We start from the raw sequence: 15,482 nt of genomic DNA, 5'->3' as shown, positions 1-15,482 counted from the left end.
CATCCAAGAACAGACCTACTACTGAAATAGAATCTGCCACCACGGAGGGAAACGGCCTGGAGACAATTTGATGCCAAACTGACCTGGAAATGGTAGATAGATTCTGAGCTAGGGATTTCTGGGAATAGAAAGGATTCTTGAGATCAGAATCCCTGAAGATTTAGATGGGAATTTTAAAAACAAAGTAAGAAATCCGAAAATTGAACCCAGGTATTGATTTCTTGGGAAAACTTTCCTTTTTACATTAAGATTAAGGTTATCATTGATTTACTTTGAATCAAGGGATGTGTTCTCTCGTTTAAGCAACATCAGAGAAAACCTGGCCGTTTGCATTACAGTTTGGCCGACGGCCACATGGTGGCAGTGTTTTCTAATTGTTGAGAAACTGCAAATAAAAACAACTTAATTAGTGAAACTGTGAACCTAACGACACAATATGGTCTTCGAGGGCTCTCTACTGCCTATAAGAGGAAACAAAACAAAACAAAATTCTCTACTTTGGATAAAAGCCTTTCCCAATCAGAGGTAGACCCAGACTATCTTTCCATCCCAGCCCTCCCTCCCCTCTTTTCTACACCCTTCCATCAACTATTAGCAGCTCACCTGCTCTATGGGCGTTTCTAGCTTTTTCTCACTCCTAGATTTTTTAATATGTCATGCTCTGTGCTTGAAATGTCCTGGAGGGGGTACAGGAGCCTTGCCAGGTACCACCCTAGGAAAGTGGTCTCACCAGTTTCCCTAGCCTGAGGTGCTGCTGTGAAAGGCACCTGGAAGGCAGAACCAGCCTATCCTCAGGCACCAGGGAGGGCAGGGACCCCACTTCCAGCAATGGCCCGTGAGGACCCTGCTCCAAGGTGAATGAGGCCAAGTGAAACAAAGCACTCCCTCCCCATGATGAAGTAGAATTGCAGAGGGGGTGAAAGAGGAGACTGGGTCCTTAGGGCCTGGGAGTTGTACAAAGTGATGCTGAGCACCTTTATAAGATACTTATGAACCCACACCACTATTCATGCCTGGAGAATCCCATGGACAAAGGGACCTGGCAGGCTACAGTCCATGGCGTTGAAAAGAGTCAGACGCAACGAATGACTGAGTACACACACACGTTTTATTGTGTAAGAATTACATCTCAATAAAGCTGATTTTTAAGGTTAAAAAAAATCTTAGATTGGTGAGGATGTGGAGAAAAAGAAACACTTAGCACTACTGATGGAAGTGTAAACTGGTATAGCCAGTATATAGAAGTGCCTCAAAAAATAAAAAATAGAACTGCCATGCTGTGCTGTGCTTCGTCTCTCAGTCATGTCTGACTCTGCAACCACATGAACTGTAGCCCAGCAGGTTCTTCTGTCCATGGGGATTCTCCAGGCAAGAATACTAGAGTGGATTACCATGCCCTCCTCCAGGGAATCTTCCCAATCCAGGGATCGAACCCAGGTCTCCTTCATTGCAGGCAGATTCTGTACAGGGCATCAAAGAGATATCTGCACTTGTGTGTTCATTGGAGCATCATTCACAATAGTCAAGATATGGAAACAACCTAAGTGTCTAACAATGAATGAATGGATAAAGAATAATATAATACTCCATTAGTTTGTTGTCCAGTGGCTAAGTCGTGTCCAACTCTTTGTGACCCCATGGGCTGAAGCATGTCAGGCTTCCATGTCCTTCACTATCTCCCAGAGTTTGCTCAAAATTTTGTCCATTGAGTCAGTGATGCTATCCAACCATCTCATCCTCTGTCACCCCCTTCTCCTCCTGCCCTCAATCCTTCCCAGTTTCAGGATCTTTTCCAATGACTCAGCTCTTCACATTGGTGGCCAAAGTATTAGAGCTTTAGTTTCAGCATCAATCCTTCCAATAAATATTCAGGATTGATTTCCTTTAGGATTGACTGGTTTGATTTCCTTGTGGTCCAAGGGACTCTCAAGAGTCTTCTCCAACACCACAGTTTGAAAGTATCAGTTCTTTAGTGCTCAGCCTTCTTTATGGTCCAACTCTCACATTTGTACATGACTACTGGAAAATAGTATATATGATCTATACATCATATATACTTATATATAATATTCTATCATATAGCCAATATATATTGTGCATGCTGAGTAACTTCAGTCATGTCCGACTCTTTGTGACCCTATGGACTGTAGCCCACCAGGCTCCTCCTCTGTCCATGGGAATCTCCAGGCAAGAATACTGGAGTAGATTGCCATGCCCTTCTTCAGGGGATCTTCCCAACCCAGGGATGGAACCTGCATCTCTTACGTCTTGTGCATTGGCAAGTGGGTTCTTTACCATTAGTGCCACCTAGGAAGTCCATATCCAATATATACATATATGTATGTATAAAATGACAGCATATTATTCAGCCTTGTGAAAGAAGGAAACCCTGCCATTTGCAACAAGATGAATGGAACTCAAGAGCATTTATAACAAGTAATATAAGCCAGATAGAGAAAGACAATACAATATGGTATCACTTATCTGCAGAATCATTAAAAAAAGAAAGTGGAAAAGTGGTTGCCAGGGGCTGGGGGTTGGAAGGGAATAGGAAGAGATTGGTAAAAGAGAACAAACTTTCAGCTATAAGATGAAAAGGTCTGAGAATATAACATTAAAAAAACATGGTAACCATAGTTGATAACACTGTATTGTCTATCAACACCAATATACAATACACTTTTGGGCCACACCAAAAGTCATCTCTACTCTTTAAGTGGTGCATTTTATTGTGTAAGGATTACACTTCAGTAAAATTGATTTTTCAGGTTAAAAAAAAACCTTAGGTTAGTGAGGATGTATAGAAAAAGAAACACCTATGCACTCTTGGTGGGAATGTAAATTGGTACAGCCAGTATGGAAAGCATAATAGAAGTTTCTCAAAAAATGAAAAATAGAACTACCATATGATCCAGTAATTCCATTTCTGGGTTTATATCCAAAGGAAATTAAAACAGGATATCAAAGAGATACCTGCACTCCCGTGTTTATTGGAGCATCGTTCACCATGATCAAGATATGGAAACAACCTAAGTGTCTATCAGTGGATGAACGGATAAAGAATAATATAATATTCTATCATATATACATATATAATATTCTATCGTATATATATATAATGACAGAATATTATTCAGCCTTGACAAAGAAGGAAATCCTGCCATTTGCAACAATATGAATTGAACTAGAGGGTATTTATATCAAGTAGTATAAGCCAGGTAGAGAAAGACAGTACTGCATGATATCACTTATCTGCAGAATCATTAAAAAAAAAAGTCAGGAAGAAAAATAGAAAGTGCAAAAGTCGTTGCCAGTGGCTGGGGGTTGAGGGGAATAGGAAGAGTTTGGTAAAAGGGAACAAGCTTTCAACTATAAAATAAGTCTTATAGCTGAAAATCTAACATAAAACATGGTAACCATAGTTGATAACACTGTATTTTACAATTGAAATTTGCTAAGAGAGTAGAACTTAAGTGTTCTCACCTAGGAAAAATAATAAACCTGTGAGGTTATGGATATGTTAATTAACTAGATGTGAGAATCCTCTCACAAAGTATACATGTATCAAATCCCAATATTTAAATATCTTACAATTTCATATGTCAATTGTACCTCAATAAAGCAGAAATTTTTAAAAAATACCTTAGGAACTCTAGTCTTTTAAAAGTTAAGGGGAAAAAAAGAACCTCAAATCAATGGCAGTGCTCTAATCTCCCAGGGTTTATTGCTGTCCTACAAGGAGAAGGGTCCCCCTTCCCCACCCTGCCATTTCCCAGGCAGGGGGCCATTCTCTTAGTTGCCTTTGCTCAGTCCAGCCTCGAAGATCCAGCGGTAGAGTCTTTGGCAGGCATCGTCATTCCACTCGCCATGGGGGTAGAAATGGGCACACTCCTCACCCCCACCCAGCCCATGCCCATGAAAGTCATCCAGCTGGCCTGGCTTCCAATTCGTGGGTGAGGGGGAGGGTGAGAGGAAAACAGCCAGCTAGGAAGAACAGATGGAACAGAATCCAGGTTGAGGAGAAGGGGCTGTGGGTCAGACTCTGGAGGAGCAGAGCTGAAGGAGGAAGAAGGCATAGAAAGCCAAGGCACTCACTTGATGTTGGTCTCATAGTCCAACCCATCCACCCATTTCCAGACTCCATCCAGATCACTGAGGCCCATCCAGGTGAAGTGAGGACGTAGGTTGGCCTGGATAAAATCCTGGGATGACAGAAGGGCAGTGGTGACTTCTGCCCCTGCCAGGCCAGCTCCTTGAACTAGCAGTTCTGAACTTCATGGGTTCATTAAAGCCATGGAGGAGATTCAGGGTGTTGATCCCAATGCTGGGACCAGTGGAACCTCTGAGGATCTGGCTCAGATGGCAAAGGTTGTTAAAACTCCCCAGGTGATGCCAATGAGACCAGTCTTGGGACCTGAGCTTGAGGGGCTCAACTGCTCCTCTCTGGAGTTGATGACTACCAGGTGGGCATTCTTCAGTTGGCAGTCTTTCTCAGCTTCTGGCCAGGGCTTCCCCAAGGAAGAGAACCAGTAGCAGCGGCCTTCATGCTCCAGCCAGTTGAGGGGACAGCAGGCTGTGTTTTGAGAGCCTAAGGGACCAGGGTTGGAGGAGTGGTTGAGATGCTGCCCAGGGGGATGTGGGCAGGAACTGGCTCCAGGCATGCCCCACACAGCTCTTACAATTGCTCTTGAGAGCATCCATCTTGCAGGTCAGGGAGTTCAGATTCTTGACCAGCTGCTGGACTCGAAGGAGCCTTTCAGAATCACCTGGGATGCACACAGATGGGCAGTGGGTACAGTGCCCTGGGTGTGGCTTCTGCTCCACAAGTCCCTGGAGACTGGGAGTCCATGCCCAGGACCCAGCCTAGGAACCCCCCTGCCCTCCCACACACCTCATGCCCAGATAGAAGGCAGTAGGGGCCTGACCTGCTTTGAGTTCTTCCAGTTGCTTTTCTAGCCTGTTCTCCAGAGAAAGCACCTTGTCATTCAAGCTACGGGCTGGAGGGGAGGACACTCAGCACCCTGTGACTGCTCCCATCCCCCACCCTCCAGTCTGAGAGCCCAGCCCCCAACTCTCCACACCCTCTCCCTGAGGGTCTCTTACCAGCTGGCAGTTCTTGCTTGTGACTTTCCACCTCAGCTTTCAGTGATGTTTTCATTTCTTGCAAGTTGCCTCCTGGAGGACTCAGGGACTCGGGAGTCAGCCTCCACCCCTCCCCCACACCACCTCACCCCAGTCCAGAGCCTGTTTCATGCCAGGCTCACCCTGGGAGTTCAGTGCCTGGACCTCGGCAGTAGTGTTTGAAGTGAAGTTACTGAAACTTGTTCTCAGGGTCTGCAGGTCACTCTGAAACTTGAAATCTGATCTGGCGGATGGGACAATCAGTGCTAAGGGTTATCAGGCCCTCTCTGTGCCAGCATCAGGCCCCTAACATGCATCATCTCATGGGTCCCTTCAGTGACCCCACCCAAAGGGACGGGCCCTATTGTTATCTGATACCGCAGGTGAGGCAATTAAGGCTCAGAGGACATAATTTGACTACATTCCCCAGCTGACAAGTGACAGAGCCAGCAGTCATCCTCATCCAATCACTCTTGCATTCAGCATCCCCACCACACCTCATTATTTCTCTCTTCCTTGCCCACCATGTGCCACTGACTTTGGTATCCCCTCACACAAACGCTGGCCAGCAGGAGGCTGAGGCCCAGGGAGAGCAGGAGGAGGAAAGGGCTGGAGAGGAGCCACTTCAGGAAAGTCTGAGAAGAAAACAGCGCTGCAGGAGGAGAGGGTGTCAGGAGGAGGGGGTCCAGCTGGTGGGACAGATGGGGCCGAGGATGGGGCCACAGGGACCTCTCAGGGAGGAGGCTGGTGCAGCTCATTCTGGTTGGAGGCTGGATGAGAACTGTGGGGCAAGGGGTGTCCAGGTCTCTGACCCCTCATGGACCAGCCCAAGTGCTCAGATACAGGGGCCCCTCACATGCCTGGGGGCACGTGTACGCAAAGACACACAGACAGAGGACCGTCGCAATGTGTAAGGTCCTCTCATTAGAGTTGGGGAGGTAGCAGGAGGACCCAGAGAGAGCTAGGGGCAGCCCACACTCTAAGCCCACAAGGTTTAGGGAAAGCTCACACTCAAGGGTGAAAACACATTAGAAAGACAGTTTGCACTCTTGCTCTTCCTCAGGGCACAGGAAGTCAGGCCCACTATGGATCTTGAATTCTCTTCATGTTGGGTCCCCCAGAGGCTAGGCCCTGATCCCCTTCAGAGTGGGAGACCCCACCAGGACACATGGTAGAGGTGCAGACATGACACACTTGACAGCAGAAAGCCTTCTAAACATATTAAGAAGAGATTTTAGCAAAGACCATTTCCCTTTTCCCTTACACTCTGTAAACCCCTGGCTTTTTTTCTCTCCAAGTACTGAAGGTCTTTGTACTTCACTGACATGTCTGGACCAACATGGTCTCTGAGTCTGTTGGAGTAGAAGTGGAGGCAGGGCCAGTAGGCAGGCTGGGGCAGGAGGTGGATTAAAGGGGAACGTGGGGACCAGGGAGGAGCTGCAGGCAGGGCTGGAGATGAGAGAAGAGTGAGGTTTGAAAAGGAACCCATGGTGAAGGCTAGGAATGGGGATGGACTTGGGTTTGCAGCTGAGGTCAGAGGTGGGGTCAGGGATGGGGTTTGAGCTAGGGTCAGGTTGAGTTTGGAGTGACGGTGGAGGTAAAGTTGGAGCTAAATGCATTGCTAGGACTGGGTCTGATGTTGGGGCTGGAACTGAGGTTGCATCTCCTGCTAGGATCAGAACTCGTACTGGGGTCAGTACTCATGTTGAAGCCATGAATGGAGATGGACCTAGGCTTGGTGGCGAAGTTGAAAATAGGACAGAGTTGAGGTTCAAGCTTTGCGGGGGAGGGCAGGCTGGTGTTAAGAGTCAAGCTAACTTGGGAATTCTCTGGCAGTCCAATGGTTAAGGCTCCATGCTTCCACTTCACAAGGCAGGAGTTTGATCCCTAGTCAGGAACTAGGATCCTGTGTGCCCTGCTGGGCTGCCCCCAATTTTTTTTTTTTAAATGATGTAAGAACTCTGGGGGTGAAGCTGCCACTGGGGTTGGTATGGAGTTTGAGATGTGGCTGGAGTGCAGGCTGAAGACAGGGCTAGAACCGGGCTAGGGAAGGGGTTGACTGTGAGTATCAGTTTGTGACCAAGGTTGTATCTGCCCTAATTTAAACTGAATCCAATGAAGGGAATAGAGTCTAAAATCTCCACTGAGTCATTAAATCCCCAACCTGCCCCCTTATATATCTTACCATTCAGTTCCACCAAAGACCCATGGTCCCTTCTCCTTCCTTTCTCTGACACCCTCCCTGCCCTTTTAGTCTCACATGCATCCCCAGCCCCCTTATCTGTGAGAAGTCAAGAGGCTGTGATTCTTGAGTTCTTTGTGCAGCAATGACCAGAGTTGGAAAAAACTAAATCCTGGACAGTTGGGATGGGGGCGGCTGATGGAAGAGTCACCTAACTGAGTGGAGACCTGCTGGTCTTTGTGTCTGAATGACCAAGAGGCTATAATCTGAGAAACTCCCATTTCCTCAATTTGGGGCAGTAACTAATAAGAAGGAATTATTACAATATTGTAAAGTAATTAGCCCCCAACTAAAATAAATAAATTTATAAAAAAAAAAGAAAAAAAAATAAATTTTACATAAACTAAAAAAATAAAAATAAAAAAAATAAAGTTATTAACTGCAATAAAAAAAAAAAAAAGAAGGAATTGAAATCAAAACTCAGGCAGAGGTGGCATGTGTGGGGCAGCTGGACTTTTTTAGACCTCCTGTGACTTCCTTAATTTTACTATTTGGCAGTGAAACATTGGATCAGAAGGAATCAGAGCTCCAGTGTTGCTTTTCCTCTGCCCCACACCTTCTTTACAGTTCCTTGATGTGAACATCTCGGAATTGTTGATGTCTCCATCGTTGCAAACCCAGGTCCAGAGGAGCCCTTTGCTCTACTCTTGCTCAATCCTGACTCAGGGCCCCTGGCATGTTCCTCTGGGGCCTCAGCCATCAAGCTCCTGGAGTTCTGGCCAGCTCTCCTTATTATCAAGTCCAAGCTTGCTCTGATCACTGAATGACAGGGACGAGGTGTTGAGGCAAGGAAAAAGGCTTTATTCAGAAAGCAGGCGCTGGACTGCCAGAAGATGGCAGAATAATGTCTCAAAATAACCATCTTCTTTTATAGAACAGAGATGGGGTCAGGAAAGGGGTGAGGAAACAAAGTATAAAGGCCATTAGTCTTGCAAATATCTCCCAGAATGGCAAACCTCAGGCAGGGATGTGTTGATTTCTTCCTTCCTTCCATCCACAGGTGGACAGAGTCCTGAACACTTTAACAGTCAGGCAGAGGGGCAGATGCTCTGAGGTAGGTCTTTATGTATGATTATAATAACAAAATTCAACTCAGAGAAACAGTTCCAACATGGAGTGAGAATTGGCTTTTCCCTGCCACATCCTCATTTCATTTGAATGGAGGGAAGAGGTGGCGGAGAATAGGATCTCCTGGCTGGAATGGGAAGGGAGGATCCAGGAGAAAGAACAGAACTTATTGAGCACAAATCTGTGATGAGGATTGTGCCAGACATTTGCATTAACCATTCAATTCTCACAAGAATGTTGGGAGGGATTTCGGATGAAGGACTTAGGCTCAGAACCATCCTGTGACTTGCCCAAGATCACTCGCCTATAAGCCTAAGAGCTAGAATTTCAGCCTAGGGCTGCCCTACACCCTAGCCTGGGCTCTCTCTGAATATACTATCTTCATGAAAGGGGTTCAGTTTAATCCTGTCAGCTCTCTAAATCCCTCTAAGGGGTTTTCCCTGAATTCACACACACAATCTTTTCATAGGAAAGATTCTTATTGTCTTAAAAGGGGAAGAAGGAAAGCAAATACATTTCAGATTCTATTTTCTAGTTAAATGCGATTGTGCTCTGATAATTGCATTTTAAAACTCATTTAACATTGTATCAGGAATATTTGGCCACATCAGTTCATAAGATGTCCTTTATTCCTTTTTTAACTTCATCTCATTTCATAAGCTGTGCCATAATTTATTGACTAAGCTTTTCCCCTTATGATAAACATTTAGATTGTTTCCAGTTTTCCTTTGCTTTCTTGCTTTGCATTTATTCGGTGTTTTGATTAGTATCTGTTACAGGCTGGGTTTTTGGAATCAATGTGGAGACTGAATTTGGGGTACAGTTTAGTTATTAGGGATCAGCACCTGTGAAAGGAAGGGGAAAGAAGGTGGTGGTAGAGGGAGAAGTTAAAGAGTTACAAAGACCCCTCAAAGCTTTAGCCCATCAGATAGGGGCTTCTAGGGGTTCAAACTGCATTGGCTGTCAGAGTTGCCCATTGCTGCATAGAAATGGGGCCTTTATTACCTGATCTCGCTGTTACTGGATATGGCTACCACAGCAGGGGTGGGACCTCAGGGGAGGTGGCTGTGTGCACAGGTTACACACCCCATGACTGGGTACCAAGTCCTTTTTGGAAGTGAGGTCTGGCTGTCTTATCTTTGCGTCTACCACAGTACTGCTTCATTTGTTATAGCCACGCGTTTTGGGAAACAAACTCACTCAGGACAATGCAGGTAGTGGAGTGCAGTTTATTACACCGGCGGGCCCAAGGCAGAGTCTTCTCTTAGCCAAGGACCCCGACCAGCATTTGTGAAAATCTTTTATACCCCATGTGTACGTGTCTGAACCCACCACCCCAATTTCCTTGTGACTTACATAAACAAAGGAAAGGTAAATACAATCACAATAACCCCATATTCAAACAATCAATTATCAATAAGCCCGAGGTGACAGAAAAAAATCGATGACCTGTCCGGAGGTAGGGGGATTAGTGTATGTTTTCCCTTAGGTGATGAGTAACCTGAATACAATCTTCAAGATTCCCCTGTCTGGAGGGGGTCTTGTCCTTCTATTGTCGTTTCCACAGGCACTAAGCACAGAGTTCAGAGTCCATTAGAGAGGTGGCCGAACGTGATCAGCATGAACAGGCCTAAGATGGAGTCCAGGCCCCATGAATTCCTTCTTCATTCCCCCCTCTTGATGCTCCTAGTTTTCATAACGAGCATCATTCATTGAGATATATTGTACTTTAGCCCTCTGGCCACCCACATGAGAGAACGCTATCAACCTCCGGGTTACAAAGTTCACAAGACATTGTAAGAAGCAGGGCCCACAAAGCAGTATGATTAGAACTATTATGACAACAGTAACAATAGTTTTCCACCAATCTCCCTTTACCCAGAACAGGACCGAAGTCCAAAAGGGAATATTTTCATCAGACACTGCTTTCACTTGATTTTACATATTCTCTAAGGCAGTAGATACATTTTCAGACAGGTCAGGGATGTATACACAACATTTGACTTTAATTATGGCGCAAGTCCCCCCCCTGGGCTGCTGTGAGTATGTCTAATGCCATCTTATTTTGAATTACCGCTTTTGTTACTTTTATGAAACTGCTGTTTACATAATATGTAACTCCATGACCCAAGTCTATTGACTGTAGGTCTGTACTTGCTCACCAAGCATAAACTTATGAATCTGTTCCCCAAGGGGGAACGGCACCCTTTTTTGTACAAATTTAGTTACCTGATTTATTACCTTACCTAGTTCCATCTGCTGTGAAATTCTATCTCCCCTTACCTGAGGCAAATTTGTTGACACCTGTTTTATTATGGGAGGGGGACTCCCATACACAATTTCGTATGGAGAGTAGCTTTGGGACCGTGGGTTCATCCTGAGTCTGAGCAGAGCCGTCGGAAGCAAGTCCACCCAGGAGCAGTCAGTCTCTATGATCCACCTGGAGAGTCTCTTTAAGTGTCCGGTTGGTTCATTTCACCATCTCAGAACTCTGGGCCTATATGTAGTGTGCAGTTTCCATTTGATGTTTAAAGTTTTGTTTATTTGTTGTTCTAAATCAGCTACAAAAGCCAGGCCCCTGTCTGATCCAATGCTGGTAGGAAATCCAAATCTGGAAACTTATTTTTCTAAGCAGGCACTGGGCTACTTCTGATGCTCTTTCAGTCCAGGTAGGAAAAGCTTCTACCCATCTCGAGAATGTACACACCATGACCAGCAGGTAATGGTAACCTTGTGCCCTTTTTTAAAACAAACCCCAGATACCTTACCCCCTCCTCACAGATCTGTGCCTTCTTTTTCGACACCGGGTAACCTGATTCCATCAGCAGCTGGAGTAGTGCTTTTGTCCCTTCCCAGCATTTTAAATTGGTCTCGGCAGCCAGCAGCAGGTCATCCATGTATTGTAGGAGCCAACATCCATACTTGTCCAGCTGGAATGAGTCCAGGTCAGAAGCCAAGGCTTCCCCAAAGATGGCTGGGGAATTCTTAAACCCTTGTGGGGGAGCCCAGGTGAGGTGTTGTTTGGTGCCCCCGACTGGATCTTCCCATTCAAAGGCAAAGACGGGCTGTGACACTGGGGCAAGGCGTATGCAGAAGAAGGCATCCTTGAGATCTAGGCAAGTATAAACTTTAGTCCTCGGTGGGAGGAGGCTAAGTAAGGTATAGGGGTTTGGAACAGTGAGGTGTAAAGTCACAGTAGCCTGGTTGACTAGCCTGAGATCTTGTAGAGGCCTATAGTCTTGTCTTCCTTCCTTTTTGGCTGGCAGGATTGGCGTATTCCAAGCCAACTGGCCCTCTACCAGAATGCCCACTTGTTTCAATCTATTGATGTGGGGTAGTATGCCAGCCCGGGCCTCTGTTGGTAGTGGGTACTGGTGCTTTTTAACTGGGCTTGAGTTCTATTATCACTGGGGCTTGATGTTTAGCCAGCCTGCGGGGGGTGGGGGGGTGGCGGTTGTCTTCCGCCCAGACCTCAGGGAATAGAGTTATCTCTCTCTCATGTTTTTCCAGCCCACCTGGTTCTTCCTTTGGAGGCTCATGCAACCTCCACTCATCTTGGGGTGGGTATTGAGAGAGAGAACAAACAAGTCATAGTCCCATCCAGAAGGTGGGCCTCTCTTCAGGGGAGAAAGTCACTTGTGCTCCTAGCTTGGAGAGCAAGTCTCTTCCCAACAGGGGTACTGGGCACTCAGGAATGTTTGGTCCCCCACTTTTAAGGTTACCATGGGCTCTCGGGGACCTAATATCTCTGAGCCCCGGCAGCCCTATTTAATTTCCAAGTCAGCAAGCCCCACAACTGCAGGAGCTTCCTCTTCCTCCCTTGCCTTAGGGCATTCATTTTTCCAGAGGCCAAAACCTCAGCACAGGGCACACTGGTTTGGCTGTAATGGGGACCAGGGCCTCCGTTGGGACCGGTTGAAGGACTGTCCTGTCCCTGGGGCAGAGGTTTTTGGAGGGCCCGAGATAGACTTTCCCAGAGTAGCAGCTAGCATTGGGAATCTCTTGTCTGTTCTCTTTCGTTCCCTCCGGCTCTCTGGCAGAGCGCAGTCTCTGCTTAATTCTAATGTCTCCCTCCCCTTCTTGTCAGTACTCACCTGGAGAGACGGGTATAACTTGGGCGGTTCAGCTGGAGCCGGATCCTGGAAGTGTTGGCCAGAGGCTTTTGCCACCGGGATCGGAGCCTGCCGAGGTGGCGGCTCTACAACCTCCGGGAGAGCTGCCGGAGGAGCCACGGTTACTGCAAGAACATCACCTGGCCCTGGATTGGGCATTAAGGTGGCCTCCGGTCCTGGTGGAGCACTGGGCTGCAGGCGCATCATCATCCAGTATGGGGGAGGGGCAGCTCATCCTCGTCCAAATCTTGCCAGATCCCAGAGGGAGAAGGGGGATCGGCGTGTCTTCACCTGCTGGTCAGCACGGCCGAACCAGAACACCACGTGGTCCAAGACTGTTTCTCCATGAAAGTCTGTTCTGCCTTGGTGGGCTTCATCAGGTGCAGATGAAAACACAGTTGGGTTAAATATCCCATGTCCCAGGCCGTCTCCGGAAAAGCCAATTCATAGTTACTTATGTATCCCCCTCCTTTTAGCCTGACAATTCTGAGGGGGTCAAGAATTTCACAGCAGACGGGACACCTCCTGGGGGAGGGCAAAATACGAGCATACAAGGACCAGTTCTCTATCCTAAAAATCCTCTGGCGATAGCTTGGTAATAATTTCCCCTGAGACGGCGTGGACACACCTCCTAAATGACCTTCACAAATTCCCTTCCTAAGCCCTAACACACTCGTCGACCTGTGTACCAAGCAATCGCCGCCTGCCTATTCCGGGCTCCTATGGGTCCGTGCCCCTTTTAGTCCCTCCCAGGGGGATGATCAGGCCCCCTCTTCCACCCTGCCGGGTGGGTTCCTCCTCACCTGAGCGCTCAGTTGCCCTGCTGCCATTCACTACCTGCTAACCTGAAAGGTCTGGGCATTGAGAAGCAGAATCTTTCTAGAAGGGCAAGGCGCCGTCCCCCCTCTAGAAGACTCAAGCCACAAGGCCTCGGAATAGTCCCAAACGGGACTTGTCTCCTCAAAGTGAGGAGTTTCCCGGCCAACGCACCAAATGTTATAGCCACACGTTTTGGGAAACAAACTCACTCAGAAGGACAATGCAGGTAGTGGAGTGCAGTTTATTACACCGGCGGGCCCAAGGCAGAGTCTTCTCTTAGCCAAAGACCCTGACCAGCATTTGTGAAAATCTTTTATACCCCATGTGTACGTGTCTGAACCCACCACCCCAATTTCCTTGTGACTTACATAAACAAAGGAAAGGTAAATACAATCACAATAACCCCATATTCAAACAATCAATTATCAATAAGCCCGAGGTGACAGAAAAAAATCGATGACCTGTCCGGAGGTAGGGGGATTAGTGTATGTTTTCCCTTAGGTGATGAGTAACCTGAATACAATCTTCAAGATTCCCCTGTCCGGAGAGGGTCTTGTCCTTCTATTGTCGTTTCCACAGGCACTAAGCACAGAGTTCAGAGTCCATTAGAGAGGTGGCCGAACATGATCAGCACGAACAGGCCTAAAATGGAGTCCAGGCCCCATGAATTCCTTCTTCACATTCACACATTAATTGGGGGATAATCAAATTTTTGCTTTATTGAATCTTTCCCACAAAGAACATGGTATGTTTCTCCATTCATTTATCCAAGTGGTAGGGACAGAATGAAGGGACAAAATAGGTGATTAAATAGTTAATCCCACCAGGGGTGTGTAAGTAGAAAAATATGGGAGACCCCTATAAGTTAATGATTACTCGAGAAAGCAGGTTTGCTTAGCAATAGAACCATGCATAAAAAGCACAGGACATGCCCCAAAACAATAAAACAATGGTTGCATTAAGACCTACATAGCGAATGCCCAGTGAACTCTGTCAGTTAATGATCCCTAGTACATGTTCTCTGAATACACACAAAAAAATAATTTGTGGGCCTAGCTTGACCACACAGGGACAGGGAAACTCTCATGCTCAACTTGGAGGAGGAGCCAATGATTGAAGCATGATGTCTACTCAAGAAAGACAAAGAAGGGTTTCCCCCCCCCTTACTTTCCCTTTGATTAAAAAACTGCAGCCCACTAAGTTTTTAGGGCACAGCATTTCTCGCTCACCCACTTGTAGGCCCCCAAGTATGCTTGTCTAATAAATAGCTTATCTACCACTTTGCTCTTGCTGAATTCTTCTCTGCAATGAGACATAAAGGACTATGATACTGGAGCTCTTTGGAGCCCGCCTGAAATGACATCAGTCGGTTTCACAAGCATTTACCCATCCATTCAAAAATATTTATTGAGTGTTAATAAAAGAAAATGTCACATATGGAGATATGGGAAAGTCATTCTGGCTTTTTCATGAGCTAACTTGAATTTTATGCCAAGTTATGACAGTGTGTTTGTGAACTATCAAATACACATTGTGCATCCACTTTAATTATTTAAAGGGAAGAGCACACTGATCAGACGTAAAGAATGTCCATGTCAAAAATAAAGATGAAATTCTCCTCTTCCTGGGATGCCAACGCTGCTCCTCCTTTGACCATAAGACTCCCTTCCCAGGTGCCAAAGCCATACTTCTTACTGTGTATGTTTTGGTCTGGTTGTTTTTAAAACCTTGAAGAAACATATTTCTGAATTATTTAACGTTCTTTGTTCTGACACAATAGAAAACTGTGCTGAAACTCCGGACCTGTTAATTTCTCAGAGAAATCTGAGAAGCTGGCTTCAGGGCTGTAGTCCTCAACTGGGCTCAAACAGAATTCTTTTCTATTCTTATTATGGCTTATTGATTATTTTCATCAACAGTGTCTACAATATGTCAGGCCCCCTCCTTCAGAAGAGACATCCTGCAGAAGTATACAAACAGGTAAGAAAGGACCTGGTCACAGACCTTATATTCTACTGGGTGACAGATAAACAGAATAAGTGAGTAAAACACATATAATGTCACACAGTGATAAATGCTAAGGAAGACAACATAGCAAGGAGGTGGGTACAATAAGGTCA

The 15,482-nt window shown here is 46.2% G+C and overlaps 1 protein-coding gene across 1 annotated transcript; it reads right to left on the bottom strand.

The window, feature by feature from the left end:
• Positions 1-3,792: 3,792 nt before the first annotated feature.
• Positions 3,793-12,753, bottom strand: LOC145540398 (asialoglycoprotein receptor 1-like). Its single transcript, XM_081574962.1, has 8 exons — positions 12,526-12,753; positions 11,195-11,361; positions 5,232-5,365; positions 4,926-4,997; positions 4,680-4,766; positions 4,447-4,588; positions 4,099-4,215; positions 3,793-3,952 (listed from the first exon to the last, which is right to left on the bottom strand). The coding sequence occupies exons 1-8, from the start codon at positions 12,751-12,753 to the stop codon at positions 3,793-3,795; spliced, it is 1,107 nt and encodes a 368-aa protein (XP_081431088.1).
• Between the last annotated feature and the right edge of the window lie 2,729 nt (positions 12,754-15,482).

Source organism: Giraffa tippelskirchi, chromosome 3 (genome assembly GCF_054371585.1).
Source record: "Giraffa tippelskirchi isolate mGirTip1 chromosome 3, T2T-mGirTip1v1.2.pri, whole genome shotgun sequence".
Taxonomy (NCBI): domain Eukaryota; kingdom Metazoa; phylum Chordata; class Mammalia; order Artiodactyla; family Giraffidae; genus Giraffa; species Giraffa tippelskirchi.
This window is presented reverse-complemented; position numbering and strand designations above follow the sequence as displayed.